Source organism: Filicampus tigris, chromosome 11 (genome assembly GCF_054856515.1).
Source record: "Filicampus tigris isolate MCC_2025a chromosome 11, RoL_Ftig_1.0, whole genome shotgun sequence".
NCBI classification, from domain to species: Eukaryota; Metazoa; Chordata; class Actinopteri; order Syngnathiformes; family Syngnathidae; genus Filicampus; species Filicampus tigris.
The window spans coordinates 17371257-17388348 of record NC_141227.1 but is presented as its reverse complement, the minus strand read 5'-3'; the positions used below and the strand labels follow the sequence as shown (position 1 = coordinate 17388348).

Below are 17092 nucleotides of genomic sequence, written 5' to 3'. Positions count from 1 at the left end.
CTGACAGTTTCATTTTTATCCAAAAATAAGTTCCAACCATTTTTTTTTATTCACTGAATTTGTATTTTAACAAATACAATTTTACAGTCCCTAGGTCAACAAGTCAAAAAGGTACACCTAAGGTCAAAAAGACACAAGGAGTGGAAATAGCTGTAAGCAACATCAGATTTAGGAGAGTTGCCTGTTGTCTACCATTTAAGAGTCCTGGCGTGACTTGGCAGAGCTAGCTCTGGATCTTTGAAGACCCAAAAGGCTCTAAAAGGTGAAAATTGTGAATGTAGTTGCAGTCAAATAAATTGCATCATACTCATTTTCAGTCTTAACAATGTTGCCTGTGTCCCAAAGAGTCCCTACCCGTAATCATGTTGGTTAACTATTGTGTGGTTGAAGTCCAGATATGATGGCTATTAAGAGGCAAAAAGGCACCAAAAAAAAGTGCAACCCATACATGAAGTTGTGGATCTGTTGTAGACGCGTGTAAAAGAATTCACAACTACCATCTAATTTATTTCGGTATTTACATTACACACCTTTTATTGTAGTGCATACCATTTGGATTCAAGCAGTAAACCTGAAGACTTACAAAGTAAATAAATAAATAAAACATTTGTCAAGGACAAAGAGGTCCAAAAAAGAATAAATTGTTTTGTTTTTTTCCGGGGATGCAATTCAATTGGAGGCATATAAAAGGCACAGATTATCATGGGGGAATGGATGAAAGGTAAACTTACTTACAATGACAGGAATATTTTGATGACAAAACACTAAGAAGCTACAGTGTTAACATGCTTCTTTAGTGAATGCTTCAGTGGACTGGATATGATAATTAAATAGGACACAAATAAATATATACATATAGAAAGCATGAACTTGTTAAAGTTGATAAAGAACACTCAGATTGTTGGAGCGCACCATTTTTTTCTAGTTTGCATTGTCAAGTCCTGTCACAGCCATGTGGTTTATTTTAATAATTCACAGGTACCAGAAAAGATTGCACAGGTATTAAAAAAAAACCTACAAATCCTGTCATTTTCCACTTTTCACAGAGTTTCCATGACAACTTCAACTTTCCCAACCTCATCTTGAGGGGGAGAGAACACAGTGTGAATACTGAGAAGGGGAGGAGGACCACCTGAGAACTGCTAAGGCCTGGGCTGCTCTGCTGAGAGAAAAAAAGACAACCATTAAGATGGCATGGCATCCACAAATCAAAAATCAATAGTTCCACATACTTGCATTGAGTTGAGAGGCCTGTGTGTGTGTGTGTGTGTTTGGGCCTAGTAGGTGGTTCCTGTGTGTCCTGGATAACAATCCTTTTTGGGCTCCTGGCATACAAACAAAAAGTACCATTCTGACATGGGTGTGAACAGTAATGGATGAAACTAAATGAACTTACCACATTCCCGGAGACCACACCGAGACACCCGAGCAGAGTCCTGTTGGCGTGGGAAGTGCGCCACCGGAACTTGAGGCCTGCAGCGCAGTGTGCGTCTTGGTGGGGGAGCCAAAAGCCTGGCCGGGCCCTGGCAAAAATAAAAGCCAAGATGGTCTAAAAAAAAACTTGAGAAAAGGCATTTTTAGTGATGTGAAAAAAATGACACCATGATAAATAATTCCAAAACTTTTTCCATCGTTCCAACGAAACCTTGGACTCAAATTTGTAAAACTTTTCAAGAGGGGATATAAAAATAATTGAAATAACATAGCTGCAAAAGTGTGCACACCCTCATGACTTGAGTATGTGGCTATGTTCAGAACAAGCCAATAACATTCAAACTCATTCTCGTTAAACACACCCGCCACCATTTAAAGTGACTTTGTTGAACTCCAAATAAAGGTCAGCTGTTCTAGTAGGCTTTTCCTGACCTTTTTGCTTTCCAGCAGAAACCGGAAGGTTTTATGTGAAAACTGTCTGCTTTTTGGAACTGCTCATACTTCCCTCTACCTCGACTGAGCGCCCAGCACGAGATGAACAAAAAACAGCCTCAAAGCATGATGCTGACGTCGCCATGCTTGAACCCGTTTTCATGTACAACAGACGGATTTATTTTTGGCTCCAAACAGACTTGTAAAATTGCATTCATTCTAGTCTTCCCTTCGAAAACCATTTTTAAATAACCTATGGTTTACATATGGAAAAAATGTACACAAGGATAAGTGGAGTTTTCAAATGTAGTCTTCCCGGGCAAATCTCAACTCTGAATGTTTTTCTAAATGGTTCTTTTTCATCATACCGCTCAACTGTGTCTTCCTCACAGTCAGGGCGATTTTGAGGATAAAGCAGTGCCTCCAAGCTGGGGAACTGTTCCTCCTCTTCTTCCTTGCTCACAGCTGGGACCTCAGTCTCAGGAAAAGACGCCTGGAGGAGCTAGTGTACAGGAAAGAAAAGTTAGCTAAGCGGTGTCACAGCTTAGTTGTGCCTAGTGTCCATAGAGCAAGGCTTCTCAAACTTTTTGGGTCCAGGGACTGCTGACAGTGAGGAATCTTTTTCCAATAATCTTAGCACCACTTAAATCTAACTCCCATGTGTAACCCCTAAACGAGACAGGGTGTTGGCATGCCACTGGGACAGAGACACCGACACACGCATACATACTCATATAATCACACAAACTCAATTGTCTATCAAAGCTGTATGCTAGCTTGACCCTAACACCATTCCCTTCCACTATTATGGCACAGCTGCAGATGGGATGGCATTCCCTTGCACTATTATGGCACAGCTGCAGATGGGATGGGATCTTGATAGCTTGCAAAGGCTGCCCACTGCATCTGGGCTGTAATGTTCACCCCAGACACACTCCACCACACATCCACATGTGCTAGTATATGTGTTGTGTATTAATGTGTGCCTGTAATCGCAGTTCCCCCCCCCCCCAAAAAAAAACATACTGTGCTCCCCTTGCATGACTTTTGTCTGTCCCCCCCCCCCCATCACTCCCTTGTGTTTTTTCTTTTCATCTGCAAAAAAATCCTGTTGGTCGTTGTTTCTTCAGTTTGTATCTGGTTGTATCTGCTATATTTCGTTGCACCCTGTGGCGCAATGACAATAATGCTATTCTGGTTATGATTCTAACAAATGAATATTAGAAAAATAAATGGTTTTTTTAGCTGTCATTTTTTAACAGTTTTTTTACAGTACTAAGGTCTACTGGGAGGGATGCAACATAATAGAAGAGGCATAGAGGGCCCCCAACTAAACTTCATTTATAGCCAGTTAAAAATTATGACAGTGATTTTCAACGTGTAGTACTTGGGCTCACTTTTTAGTACAATTTTCCTACATTTTAGGCACTGTGTTAATGTTCAAACTGTGTTGTTACAGTCACTTGCAATAATATTATTTTCATGAATATTTAGACCTACTATGCTACTGTGTCTTAATGTTGGTCATGACGGTGGTACTTGGAGCGCTCACTATTTTTTTCGGTGGTTCTTGGGGTAAAAGGTTTGAAAACGACTGTTATGAAATAAATTGAATGCAAAATATTTTGTGGACCCGAAGGTACGGCTCGCGGAGCCCATTTTATAGAAGCACTACCTTAGACCAACTGAAGGCTGCCTACTTGTTGCGTGTGGTCGCTCTGTTCTTTAAAGTCAGCCCACTTTTCGCCGACATCTTCCTGCGTAGCGGCCGAGCAGAAGTCTGCAAAGCTTTCACTCGGGGGGAGACCCGGCGGACCCCCAGAGTTGTCGGCAAGGAATTGTGAGGACTCCTTAGAGGTAGGACACGTTCCCTGAGAAGCGGCACACCCATCTTCTACCATGTGATCATCATCATCGTCATCATCGGTGTGATCTCCGTTGGAGGCGAGCGAGGACACGTTGGGTTCTGAGTCCTCGGATGGCCCCTCGAAGGAGAGGGAGTCCTGATCCTCCGTGGCGGGTGACATTCGAGGAGCGTCCCGAGTCCTGAGATCGACACGGTGGTGAGATGATCTGGGTTCCGAGTCCATGATGACGTCTCGTGCTTCCCTGAGACCGTTCGAGGGTGTCGTAGCACCAACGAAACCGCAACACCACGGGTGGGATGCCTGCTCCGCGAACACGGCAAAATCGGCGAATCCCACCTCCTCCGCGCGGGTGTCGCAGAGCCCGTTAGTAAGGGGCAAAGGCGGCCCGCCGGGTGGTTCTGCTTGAAGAAATTTGCACTTGAGGTGGAACAGCGGTTCAGTGGAAGCAGCGAGGCCGCGAGAGAATCCCCGGAACTCTTCCTCGTCTGAGCCCGCCTCCCTGACGTCATTGTCCAAAGAAGAGCGAGCTGCTGGGTGCTGATAGGTCAGAATGTCTGGCTCCATTCATTCATTCACTTGGAGGAGGAAGAAGACAACAACGATGAGTTTGGTATTTTCACACAGCTCTCCAGTGAAACGGCCACAACAGATCTAACTTCGCCTTTTTGTTTTACTACACTTTTACACAGAAAATGACTAAGGAAGACAGAAAAATGCAGACTTGGAGGTCTGGCAATTGGCTTTTATTGCCTTTGACGCAAAACCCAGTCAAGGCAACTGCGTGCACATTCACGCAGCTGCAGTGCAGAAAATTGCCAACTTTTGCTGCCAAAAGCCAATTCCTTTCACACAGACATCCTGCAAAACAGCCACAACAAATGATACGGAACTCCATCTTTTCCTTTTACACATAAACTAGCAAAGGCAGGAGTCACTTTAATATCGGGACTGTAGAAAAATGAATGATTTTAGAGCAAAATGGCCACATCAGAGCCATTTAAAGAAGACAAAACTCGATAAAAAGGTCACAACTAAAATCTCGATTCCCATTGACTTTGCATTAAAACGCTGGCCATTAATTGATAAATTTTCACTGCTTTTAAGAGTCATAAAATTAGTCACAGAAAACGATGCTTTAATCACTGTAATTGTCTTTAAAACGCCTGTCTAATAATGCTGGTTTCATATAAATAAAATAATCTTTGAAATTTTAGGCACATACCAGCTGTAAGAAGCTTAACATGGTGGCTAATCGGTTGATTGACAGGTGTCCTGGCCGTGTGCGTCTATATAAAACCTACAATCAGCACAACACACAAAAAGGATCACCAACAACTATCGCGAAAGTTGCAGTCGCAGACTTTTGACGAAAAAAACATCCCGAGAAAATATAAAACTAACGTTTAATCCCAAATACTTTACATTCTGCCATTTTGTCAAAAGATGATTAGCTACCGGTTAGGTAGCCAGCTAGCCTGTTCGGACTATTGTCCAAACAAATAAAACACACCATTAACGACGACCCAATAACACAAAATTACATTTTAAAACATATACCTGTACAGTTTCCTCCTTTGCGTGTTTAGCTGATGAGCACTTTAGCCATCATCTCCAAATGTGACGTCATCACAGTCATAGGTAAGCGCCAACTGAGATGGTCGCTTATGTGTGACGACCCCACGCGCGCTTCCAAGCTAGTCTTTGTACACACTGCCCCTTGCTGGACAAAAGGATAACTACAAGCTAATGCCGGAAGGTACTTTTTAAATATTTATGAATACATTGTTAGATTATAGAATAGAATTAACAGAAAAAAATGTTATTACAAAATAAATTACATTAATATAAATTATTTTCGTTTTTTATCATTTTTTTCCCCACTGATAATCAATTTGAGAAACAAATAGTCCACCTATTTCACTGATCAGCAAACCCTTTAAGCATTGTAGCAAACATTCATAATCTCTAAATATCATTAAAAAAAAACAATTTATGCAGTGTTTATTCATGTAGAGCATGTTTGGTCCTGTGAATTTATTTTTTACATACATACATGTAGTTACATAAATCCATTGACACAAAAAAAAAATACAGTCCAGTATCAATACCGATACTTTGATGTTTTGTTTAGTATTGTTATTCCTCGGTATCAATACACCAGTATCACATACTTTGATATGCTCAATCTCTTATCACCGGAGCTGAGCATTCCGTCAATGTGACGGACCAGTCCGTCTACCTTCCTATGACACCCGTTTTGCTGACGGCTGACGAATGACGGACACAATTTTAAAACAGACGGCCTAAACATAGTCGGAAACCCGTGTATTTAATCCTTCTTTCGAAAAAAAAGGCAAATGATGGACGACGTATGGGTACCCACGCTGCAGATGGATGATGAATAACAGACGCACATTTTTTTTGTGAAATACCCACCTCTGCCTATCACTCACGGTACAGCATCGATACACAAGTATCAAATATCAATACTCTGTCATCTTGTATCTTCGATTTGTCATCACTCAGCGTATCGATACACTGGTAACAAATATTGATATTTTGATGAGTTGTATCATTATTGCTCACAGTCCAATATTAGTGCAACAGTATCAAATATTGTATATTGCATGTAACATTATTACTTTCAGTAGTTGAAGCAGGTATAAAATATTGTTAATCATATGTGACATATTATATCTATATGCCAGTACCAAGAATTTTAATGTGCTGTATCGTTATTCCTCACAGTTCAGGATCAATACCAGTATCACAGTTTTAGATTTTGTATCCTTATCGCTCACAGTACGGTATCAATACACAAGTATCATATATCGATATTTCAATTTGTGGTATCGTTATCTTTCACAGTTGTGTATATAAAAATGTCAACAAGTTGTAGTAAAAAAAAAGTGTTTTTAAGAGTGTTTGGTTATGACAAACAAAACACATCAGAATGCTTAGATGACGTCCTGATGACAGACAGTGGAAGCGCTGGCGGTGTGCTCGGGGCAGGGCGCCTTTGGCCCTGACTGACGGGCACGTTGGACCAACATGGCCCCCGCCAGAATGACAGCACTGCAAATGTACGAAGCGCCGCTGACAAAGAAAGTTGCCGTATAGTTTTCAGTCATGTCCACCAACCAACCTAAAGAAAGACACACAAACCCATATTAAGTGAAAATGTAATAATAAATTCATTTCAGTAAAATAATAATTCATTCCAATTTGAACTGTATTGTTAATAATTCATTTTACTTAATGAACCAATCATTGAGTTAAGAAAAATGCCTATTTTACTGATATTTGTGTATTTTGTTTAAAATTGTTTTAAATGTTAGTAATTATAACTAATCTCATTACAATTACTAACTATTGTATGAAAATGTTTCTAACATGTTTTATTTTATGTAAAATGCTTATTTTTAATACTCAAAGGTATTTAATTCTCTATCATTATTTTCATCATAACAATTTAAAAATTTAAAAAGTACTGATATATTTGCATTTTATGTAAAATTGTTTACAGTATTTTAATATTAAAACAATCATTCATGTAGCTTCATTATATTATTCATCACTATTTATTAATTATTACAATTATTATTACAATGTATTAACCAATTATCTAACACAATAAAATAAATGTAAAATTGTTTGACTGAAAATGTGTGTATTTTATGTCAAATCATAATTTTTGCCATCATTTGTGCCTATTAATCAGTTAGATAAAATGTATGTACCGTATTCATTTTTATTTGATTCAATTAGCTCATTAAATAATTAACTGACTTATACATTAGACAAAATGACAAAAAATAATACTTTAATATTTTGAATTATTATTATTATTACAACATCCATTTTTTGTCACTATCCTGACAAGGTTTATTTATAAATAAAGTAGTTATGATTAACATATTTAAAAAACGGTTTTAATAAATTTGTGTATTTTACCAATATTTGTAATTGTATTTCATTAGAACAAAGCAATTAACAACTTGTCTAATGAGAAAAATGAATACAAATATTAAATACAAAAAGCCAAAAGTCACACCGCCTATGGGTGGGCTGAGGAGGTAAGGCACAGCATGCAGGAAGTAGACCACGCCCAGGGCTGAGGTGAGGTAAGCGGAGCCCACGGTGTCCGAAGTGACCACGGGAATGAGCGCCACATAAGCACCATCGAAATAGCCGTAGACCACCGCAAACATGGTCAGCGGGACGAAGGAGTGGAGGAGCGGAATCCACAAGCAGCTCAGGCCCTCCACCGCTATCGCTAGCATGTAGCTCAGCATACGGTACCGCTTCAGACACCTGCAAAGGACATATCAGTATCAAATATCATTAAGTATATATATCGTGATAGAATCAGAATCAATATACCAGTAAATGCCTGTACTGTATTTAGAAGTGTCATATAATTATCAGATCTGGTCATCGCCTAACCGTCACGAAGCTCCCGTCTGCATATTTAGCCGACCCACGTGGACCCAGTCCGTCCCTTGTCGGCGACAGCCAATCAGTGTTGAGAACGTAATTTACATGTCACATGCAGGCGACGCACAAGCAGATATGCCGCCAAATAAAAATAAATAAATAAATAAAGCATCACAGCGTGGTGATCGGTGAAATGGGGCACATGTCATTTCGTCTGTGAAAGGTATACACCACTGTTTTATTTTCTCTTTTTTCTTTATTTGGCTGCGTGTCAGGTATACCGGTTAAGTCCGTTTTTGACACCGTTTGGCTGACTAGGAACGACTGGGACCACGTGGGTCGGCTAAATATGCAGACGGGAACTTTGTAACGGTTAGGCGATGCCCAGCTCTAATCTTTATCTTTACACGTAAATTGTTATCCAAGCTGCTACTTACTTCCTGTCTGTGATCCAGCCAAAGGTAATGTTCCCAACGATACCACTGATTCCAAATATGGACATGATGAAGGCGGCCTGATTGTGCTCCACCCCCTTACTGAGGGCGTAAGGAACGAGGTAGACCACTGGAGTACTACAGCCAAAAGCCAGAAAAAAGAAGGACAGGCACAGAACCAGGAAGTCTGGAGCTACTAGGAAGCCAAAATCCTCTCCTGGCTGGAGGCAATAACAACGACCTTTAGTATTTGCTAAAGGTTCAGAAAGCACGACTTCCGTCTTTGCGATGGCCATTTTGTTGCACAAGTTACGACTCTCCACGGAGCTCGCCAGCTTATTGTCGGCTAGCTCCCCGAACATGGCCGCCGTTAGCGCGTTGCTAAGTAAAAGGCACTCCGCTAGCTTGAGATCCGTTATCCTGGCATCAGCCCCGCTGGACAGCAAGGCTATCGTGTTAGGATGAGCTAGCTTGTTAACCTCGGCTAACTTGCTGTTCTCCAGTTGGCAGTTTCTCAGCACTCCGTTAGCAATCATGATTCCTTCAGTGTAGCTGAGGTTGCTAATTTCTGGCGTCTTTGCTGAGACTTCTTTGGTTTCTTCTTTGGCGTCACTGGACTCATGAGACATCCTTCATAAGGAAAACATAAACACACGAGTTAGCATTAGGTGCTAGCTAGTGATGGGCAAACTGAAGCTTCCTGAACCACTTATACACCCATGTCAAATATTAAGTATCATTATGAACACAGTCCAGTAATCCCAAAGTACAGTATCAATACACAGGTATCAAATATAGGTATATTGAGATATGATATGATATGATACTATATAGATATTTAGATGTGTTGTATCATTATTATCACTCAAAGTTCAGTATCGTTCGCATATCAATATTTTTATATGATATCATGCTTTCTCGCAGTCCAGTACAGACACACTTGTATGAAATATGAGCTACATTTGTTTGTTTCAGAATTGTTGATTTATTTCAATTCAAGGCATTCCAAATGAGCTAACCGGCTAACTAGTTAGAATGCTATTCATAGTGATCCCACCTTTGCTTCACGCCGGGCTCCACCACTGGCCTCAACAAGGCTCCACACACACACAAATTGGAGACAAAGCCCCCCAGGACCAGCAGGGCCCCCCTCCAGGAGTAATGTTCGATGAGCAGCTGCACCACCGGAGCCAGGATGAAGGTCCCAATGCCGCTGCCTGGATGGCAGAACATGACGATAATGACGGTGCGGGATGGTAGAAAGGCGGGAAAACACAGTGAGGTCCCTACCAGACTGGGCGATGCCGTACGCCAAAGCTTTCCTCTTGTTGAAGTAGCGGCCAACCATGGCGATGGATGGAGTGTAGCTCAGAGCAAAGCCCAAACCTAAAAGAGTTCAGTGTCAATACAACAGTATCAAATATCCATATTTTCATGCGTCATGCAACATTATCCCTCACAATTATAGAACAATAAGGCGCCAGTATTAAATAATATTTTGATCTCACATAATTATCATTCTCTGAAGCATACATACATATATATATATATATATATATATATATATATATATATATGTTTACGTGATGCTGGGGACCCAGGGATGTACGTACCTGTTAGAATGCCCAGCGAGACGTAGAGGTGTTCTAGACTGGAGGCGAAGCAGCTGATTACCAGACCCACCGAGGACAAGAGGCCCCCTAGCATCACTGTGGCTCTGCATGACAGACGGTTGCCAAGGAAACCACCCAGAGGTGCTGGAAAAACATGATCTCTGAATTAAGTAAGCTACAATACTTTTTTTTTGTTTGTTTTTTAATGACTTTTCAGTTAAAAACGATGACTTTTATTACCACAAAGCATAGTGGCGCAATCAATGAGGCTGTGGATCCAGGCCGTGGTGGAATAATCTCGCTCAAAGTGCAGCTGGAACTCCACGAAGAACATGGAAACACATCTGGTCACAAGGACAGTGGACATCATCATATATTCAAAATATATAAGTAAAATATAGTGGAAGTGCAGGAACATTTATTGCTACTCGTCCATGAACATTCACCCTCTAGCAGCATGTACAGTAAATCAACTTAATTGCTGGGATTCTTTTGTAGCTTGTTGCTAGGCAGACTTTATAGGACACATCTCAACCGCTCCCATAGGAGAATAAAAAGAAAACACAGTAAATAATAGTTTTATTCATTGTGATTTTTCATCTATTGTCGTTTTATCTCTTAGTATAGTATGAATGCAGCATCAATGATCAATATTTTAAACTGTTGTATCATTTTACCTGTCAATACAGTCTCAACAAACACACCAGTATCAGTTTTGATGTTACATTATCTTTAAAGTCACGTCACAGTGTCAATAAACTAGTATCAAATATCAATATGTCTCAAAGCAAAGTATTGATAGGCCAGTATCAAATATTATAAATATTTGTATGTGTTTTAGAATTTATCGCTGTCAGTACAATATTGATACAATGGTAAAACATATCAATATGTATCATATTGTAATCTCTTTTAGCGCAGTATTGACACAAGAATCAAAAAATCGTATTTTTATCAGTCATATCGTTATCGTTCACAATCCCATACCAAATATACTTGTATTTTTTATATCTATAGCTCTACCAGCAAAGTATTGATTCACCACTATAAAATATTTTATGTGTATCATTATCGCTGTCAGTGCAGTATCGATACACGAACATCAAATATCAATATGTATCCGATTGTTCTCCCTCCCTGCAAATCATTGATACACCGGTATTAAATATTCAAAATTTGACACGTCGTAACATTATGGCTATCAGTCCAGTATCAATACACCAGCATAAAATATCAATACATTATGTATCATTTGATATCCCACGGGAAAGTAGACCAGTATCAAATATCAATATAATGATATGCCATATCATTTGATGCAATATCAATAATTTGATATTCAAACCTGTATCGATTCGACGGGATAAAATATTGATATTTTGACATGCTGTTCCATTCCCGCTGTCAAACAAACACTTGATTTTGTTTCGTATTTCGTTCATCCTGAGCAACGTGTCAGGTCACGAAGTGCGCAGACTGTGAGGCCTTGCATATATTGAGTCTTGCATAAGCACGCTTATATAATGTAGTCTCTTGCACTGGGCGGCCAGTCTTGGGTGATAAGCACGAGTAGGAGGAGGTTATCAAAGGACACCGGCCACTCATTCACATCTTTATCTTTCTGTCTGATTTAAGAGGAGACACCACCTCTGGAAAAGCATCACAAGCGCTGCTCAACAACAAAATGAGCACACATCACTTTGTCGGACTTCATTTATACCTTTGAGTGATGGAAATGTGCTGACTTTGCAAAAACAAAAAGCGTCAACATGGAAATGCCTCAGTAGGTATTTTGAGTATTAGTGGGAGAAAAAAAAGTTGTTAACACTTTAAGCTGTTCAGGAATGAACTCCTGCTAAGGGAAGGACTATGTAGAGGTGCTAATAAAGTCACAAGTATGGAGAAGTTAAAGAAAAATATACTCTTTTTATACACCCTTTCTTGTTTTAACTACATGGTCGTTACCAGTGCGGGCTACACAATGTGGAAACCATGTACATCTATTCCAGGATTACAGTAGTTTTTGATTTTTGATTATAGTTTGTTTTTATTTCACTTTGACTTTTACTTTTTGAATAATTTAGTTTTAATGTTTTTTTTCTTTTTTTTCTCGCAAATCCTTAGTTTAAGTTGCCTATTTTTTGTTTTTGTATTTATTTTTTAAAATATATGGAATGTTTGTTGAGTGCAAGAAAAAAAGACATCGCTAAGTATTGTGTAATAAAGTAAACTAAAATTCTGAAACAACCGTTTGACCTTCCTTCTTTTGTAGCTATGGATGGACAGCAATACCGGAGAAATTTAAAATGAAAGCTCATGGATGATATTAATTTATAAAGACGAAAACAAAGGACATTTTCGCTATAATTATACAGTAGTTTAGTTTAAAGTATAGTTTCATTTAGTTTAATAAATGTAAGATGTCGTTTCAGATAGTTTTCTTTTTTTTTTTTTTTTTAATTGTTCTTATTTTATTTTGTTAACATTTTTTTTTCAACTTTAGTTTTTGTCATTTAACTATAGTTAATTATAATAACCTTGATCTATACCTGTCTTTGTCGGATTAATAGTGCAAGCAAATTATACAAACTGAGAATCTCACAAACACACACACACACAGTACTTGTTTTTGGGTGATTGTGGGGTCAATAGTGCTTACAACACAATGTGGGGCCACACACACACATATATACAAACACACACCTGGTGACTGCACGTGTGCAGATGGTGGCGAGGAAGCAGGCAGCGACGACCATCCACCCCCAGCCGCCCTCCTTGGTCACCTGGCCCCGGTCTGGCCGGGGCTTCTCCTGCACGCTGACAGCCATGGCTTCCCACCAATCACGGGCCTAGTTGTCATCAGTGGCCCCAGCCCCTCTGCCTTGGCTTTACACTAAGGACACCTCACGATGTCGGCAGCAGCTTCTCATTGGCCGTGCTCTTTTGCTTTGGGCAGCACGTTTGGGAAGTTGTGGAGGATCTGATGGAGATTCCCAATGTTCCCTCCTCCAACTCCTACGTCCCGCCTCCACTTCCTTTTCTCTGACACATACACACACGCACACACACACACATGTTCACATTCCAGTTGATTAATAGCCCAATTTCACATAGGGGTCATTTATCTGCCTTTCAAGTGTTATCCTTGAAAAGTTTTGATTAACAACTGGTGTCATTGAAATGCGCCTCAAAGCAATGCAAATAAAAATGAATTTGACTTTGGGGTTTGAGGTTTTATACATGTCCATGAGTTAAAGGCTGGGTCAAATACTCAACCCAATGTGCTGGGTATACAACCTTTTGGACCGAGCGCTGGGTTAGCTAGTTCACTCTATTTGGGTTACTTTTGACCCAGCAGTTTTAAAAAATGTAAATTGTGACAGGGTTGACACAGACTTGAGTGCCCACTTCTATTATGGCTTACATAGTAATCCAAAGAATTTTCCCCCTTTGCAGAGCTGTAGCAAAGGCGGAACAATGTCTCAACTACTTTTACCACCTGACAAACTGTGACCGGGATTTCTGTTTCTAAACAGTGACATGGACAGAGGTGGAAAAAATGTAAACTTTTATCAGCAGAAGTGAATTAAGTGTCCTGCCCCTGTCATGGCTCTCATACTCACTGAGAAGATAGATGGGCATTTGTCAATTGAAAGTAAAGTGTGCCACATAGCTGTGCCAAGAAGAGGTCAGTGGATTGTTTTCTGGCTTATCACCTGGCATGCGTACAGATGCTCTTGCAAATACTGTGAGTCACACCACTTCACTTATGCAACAACCTGCCGGCTAACAAGCCTGGACGGTATTAAGCTTTGTCACTGACCCACACAAACACACAGTACAGTGTCAATACAGTGAAGTTTGACACCCTTTCCACGAATGCCAACAGCTACCCGCCCGTCTATTTTCATCTGAAAAACAAGCGCACCCTTTGTGTTTTTCATGAGGATATCCGACACTCAGGGGGGAGATAAGATAAAGGAAACGGTGGCAAACTGCATTTCGTTTGGTAAAGCTTTGTCGTTGTGTGTTGGCTTTGTTTTATTTTGTGTTTTGTTTTGTAAATGAAGTATCCCAATCAACTATCCAAAAATAAATAGGCTACAAAGAAAAAAAAAGCTACAAAAACAACAACAAACATTTCATTAGTTATGGAAGGCAGCACACACCTGCTGCCATTTAAAACACCTCTTATAAACCCCAATGTGAGTTAGCATGTTTTACTACTAGTTTAGACTAACATTTATTTATAGATAGCTACAACCACTTAGCTGGCTAGGTTTACATGAGTAGCCAAGCTAGCTTCCACTTGCTAGCTAGCTTTATTTATTAGCCTTAAATTGGAAGCTTGTCTTACATATGCCTTGTCGCACCTATATCTTAATGACTAGATTTACTTCTTGGTAGCTCAGAATGTACATGATAGCTCGTTAGGTTCCGCCGTAAAGTAAATTTTACCGGTTTTGCTGCTTCTTTTCAGCATGATCTGTTACATCTGTGTAAACAAGTGCAAATGTTGTCATTGGCACTGCTGACAATCAGCACAGGGGCAAAACTTACAACTTGGATAACCTTTTGCAGCCACGAGATGACAAAGCAAAAAAGAGAAAAGGTGAAAAAAAAGTGAGCTTTGACCCTTCTGCTGTAGCCAGCGCTTTCATCGCAGCATAAAATTATTTGCCAACATGCTTGTTTTTATCTTTAGTTGTTGCGCGCGTGCTTGTGTGTGTGTGTGTGTGTTGGTGTGGATTCTTGGAGCTCATGCGTGATGGGAGTTCCTCTGAAAAGCTGCAACGCAAATAGAGCACAGCTGGTGAGGAGGATGCTTTTTTTTTTTCACACCTAGTGCTTCTTTTTTCACTTTTAGCAGTCTTCCCACCCCCTTTTTTATGGCAAAACCTCCATTTGCTCCAAATGATCATTTGACGCAATGATCTCCCCACATTAGATGACGAAGGAACGAAGAAGAGCTTGGCAAGTTGGCCTTTCCCATTTGTCTAGGACAAGGGTGCGCCAGGGGTGCCCAAATGATCAGCTCATCAGTAAGGTTTGCAAAAGCCTGATAACGATCCTGACGATTTGAATCAGGCGCGTTGAAATAGAGATACACCTAAAACAGGCTGGATAGGGGCTCTTGAAGACCAGATTTGGGCACTTCTGGTCTAGGATGTCTTCTTGCGGTGGAGAGGAGTTTGCTCAAGTACAATCCCTGGCTTTTGAGTGACTGCTTCAGACCAAAATGGCTGTGCAATGTCAGGCGTGGGTCTAGATTGGGCAGTACAGATAATGAATGAATGGTGAAACTGGTAAGAGGCCTTTACATGAGGTACTACTGTGGGCGCCAATAAAAGCTAGTACGAAAACTACAGCTGAAAATTCAGCTAACAAAAGTAACATCACACTTGTTTCCAAAATTTAGTAATAACCAAAAACAGTTCATGCAAAAAACTAGATAACAAGATAAACTGAAACTACAAAATGTATTTCGTTACCAAATATGCAGCTCTTAAATAGAAAGGTAATGTACTACAGTACTAACATAAAACTAGCCAGCAGGATGGAGCTAACAAATTTAGCGACACATAGAATGCACACACAAAAAATAAAACACTATCTAACTAGCAAGCTAGCTATAGTATCGCAAAAACAGTGGATAAAGAATATACTTGTGGTCAAGGTTCAAATGGTTCAAATGCAAAACGTAACGTATTTTGTAACAAATGCAATGTATAATTGTAACATATGTTACACGTTGCAGCTGTTGCAAAATGTAGTAATATTACAACAGATTCTCTGACCTTTTCGTTAAATACTATGGTGGCTTGAGATTGTTCACCAGTTGAAATGTGTTGAAGAATTCCACTTAAAAAAAGGGCACTATAAATGTCTGGTGTAGCTTTTCTAACATGTAGAATGAATACATGCTTAAATTCAGGATAGCCTATATCCTTCTTCTCTCCTCCGTGTTGGTCAATGAATACATGTTTAAATCACGGATTTTTGTGCGAATCCCGCATGACCGTCATAATTTGACACCGTGCTCCGTCCACATTATCTAGTGTAGGTTTAAACAAAAAAAAGGGAAAAAAAACTCCTGGCCAATGTGCAACGCATCACATTATTGCATCATAGCAAAGAGCGAGCATTGTGTTACTTTTGCAATAAAATAACTTGTATTTAAAACGTTTTAATGGAGTTTTACTGACACTGTGTGAGCTTTTTGGTTGAAATATGTTGCAAGATTCTGATTTTAAAATATAGACATACAAAGGAAAAAGTCAGTTACATGATGGAAATAAAAAGTTGAAAAATTAAGATGAAACAAATGGACTATAAAAAAAAAATCACTTCGCTTAAAATTGAAAAAAAAATAAATAAATAAATAACAATAGCTGACATTGAACTTACATCAGTTTCCCGGCATCATGCCTCCAGAAACGTTGAGGAGTGGAGTCTCGCTGGGCTTGCTGCGACACCGTGAAGGTGTTCTGCAAAACTAGTGGCTGAGCAAACAACATATATACACACGTGTGTGTGTGGGGGGGTGTCTGTGTCAGTGAACAGGGGGAGGAGAATCCCTGCATTATTTCCAACACTACACTTCACTATACAGTACTGTGTGCATGTGTTGTCTTAGCTCAGCGTTTTATCTGACCTCCTTAACTTTGCCCCTTACATTATGTTGCTACACAAGTTTTAAACAAATTTTAGAAAACAGTTAGCTCTCTCTCGGGCGGCACGGTGGTCGACTGGTTAGCACGTCCGTCTCACAGTTCAGAGGTCGTGGGTTCGATCCCGGCTCCGGCCACCCTGTGTGGAGTTTGCATGTTCTCCCCGTGCCTGCGTGGGTTTCCTCCCACATTCCAAAAACATG

At 39.9% G+C, this 17092-nt stretch overlaps 2 protein-coding genes across 6 annotated transcripts; both read right to left on the bottom strand.

Moving 5' to 3' along the window:
- Window positions 1–486: 486 nt before the first annotated feature.
- Window positions 487–5438, bottom strand: LOC147139980 (uncharacterized). 4 transcript variants are annotated; one of them, XM_086044780.1, is made up of 6 exons: window positions 5292–5438; window positions 3567–4309; window positions 2235–2368; window positions 1397–1523; window positions 1233–1351; window positions 487–1162 (listed from the first exon to the last, which is right to left on the bottom strand). In XM_086044780.1, exons 2-6 carry the CDS (start codon window positions 4296–4298, stop codon window positions 1078–1080), a joined length of 1197 nt encoding a protein of 398 aa, XP_085900906.1. In that variant the 5' UTR covers window positions 4299–4309; window positions 5292–5438; the 3' UTR covers window positions 487–1077. The 4 variants fall into 4 exon arrangements, with proteins under 4 accessions (XP_085900906.1, XP_085900907.1, XP_085900909.1 ...); XM_086044781.1 differs by having other exon boundaries at window positions 487–1159; XM_086044783.1 differs by having other exon boundaries at window positions 1233–1325.
- A 340-nt stretch (window positions 5439–5778) lies between these two features.
- On the bottom strand, window positions 5779–16774 carry LOC147139979 (monocarboxylate transporter 12-B-like). Of its 2 annotated transcripts, none has more exons than XM_086045106.1 (9): window positions 16627–16774; window positions 12922–13260; window positions 10459–10562; window positions 10219–10362; window positions 9896–9991; window positions 9663–9822; window positions 8609–9235; window positions 7789–8048; window positions 5779–6879 (listed from the first exon to the last, which is right to left on the bottom strand). In XM_086045106.1, the coding sequence occupies exons 2-9, from the start codon at window positions 13044–13046 to the stop codon at window positions 6692–6694; spliced, it is 1704 nt and encodes a 567-aa protein (XP_085901232.1). In that variant the 5' UTR covers window positions 13047–13260; window positions 16627–16774; the 3' UTR covers window positions 5779–6691. The 2 variants fall into 2 exon arrangements, with proteins under 2 accessions (XP_085901232.1, XP_085901233.1); XM_086045107.1 differs by having other exon boundaries at window positions 12922–13253; window positions 16627–16749.
- Window positions 16775–17092: the final 318 nt, after the last annotated feature.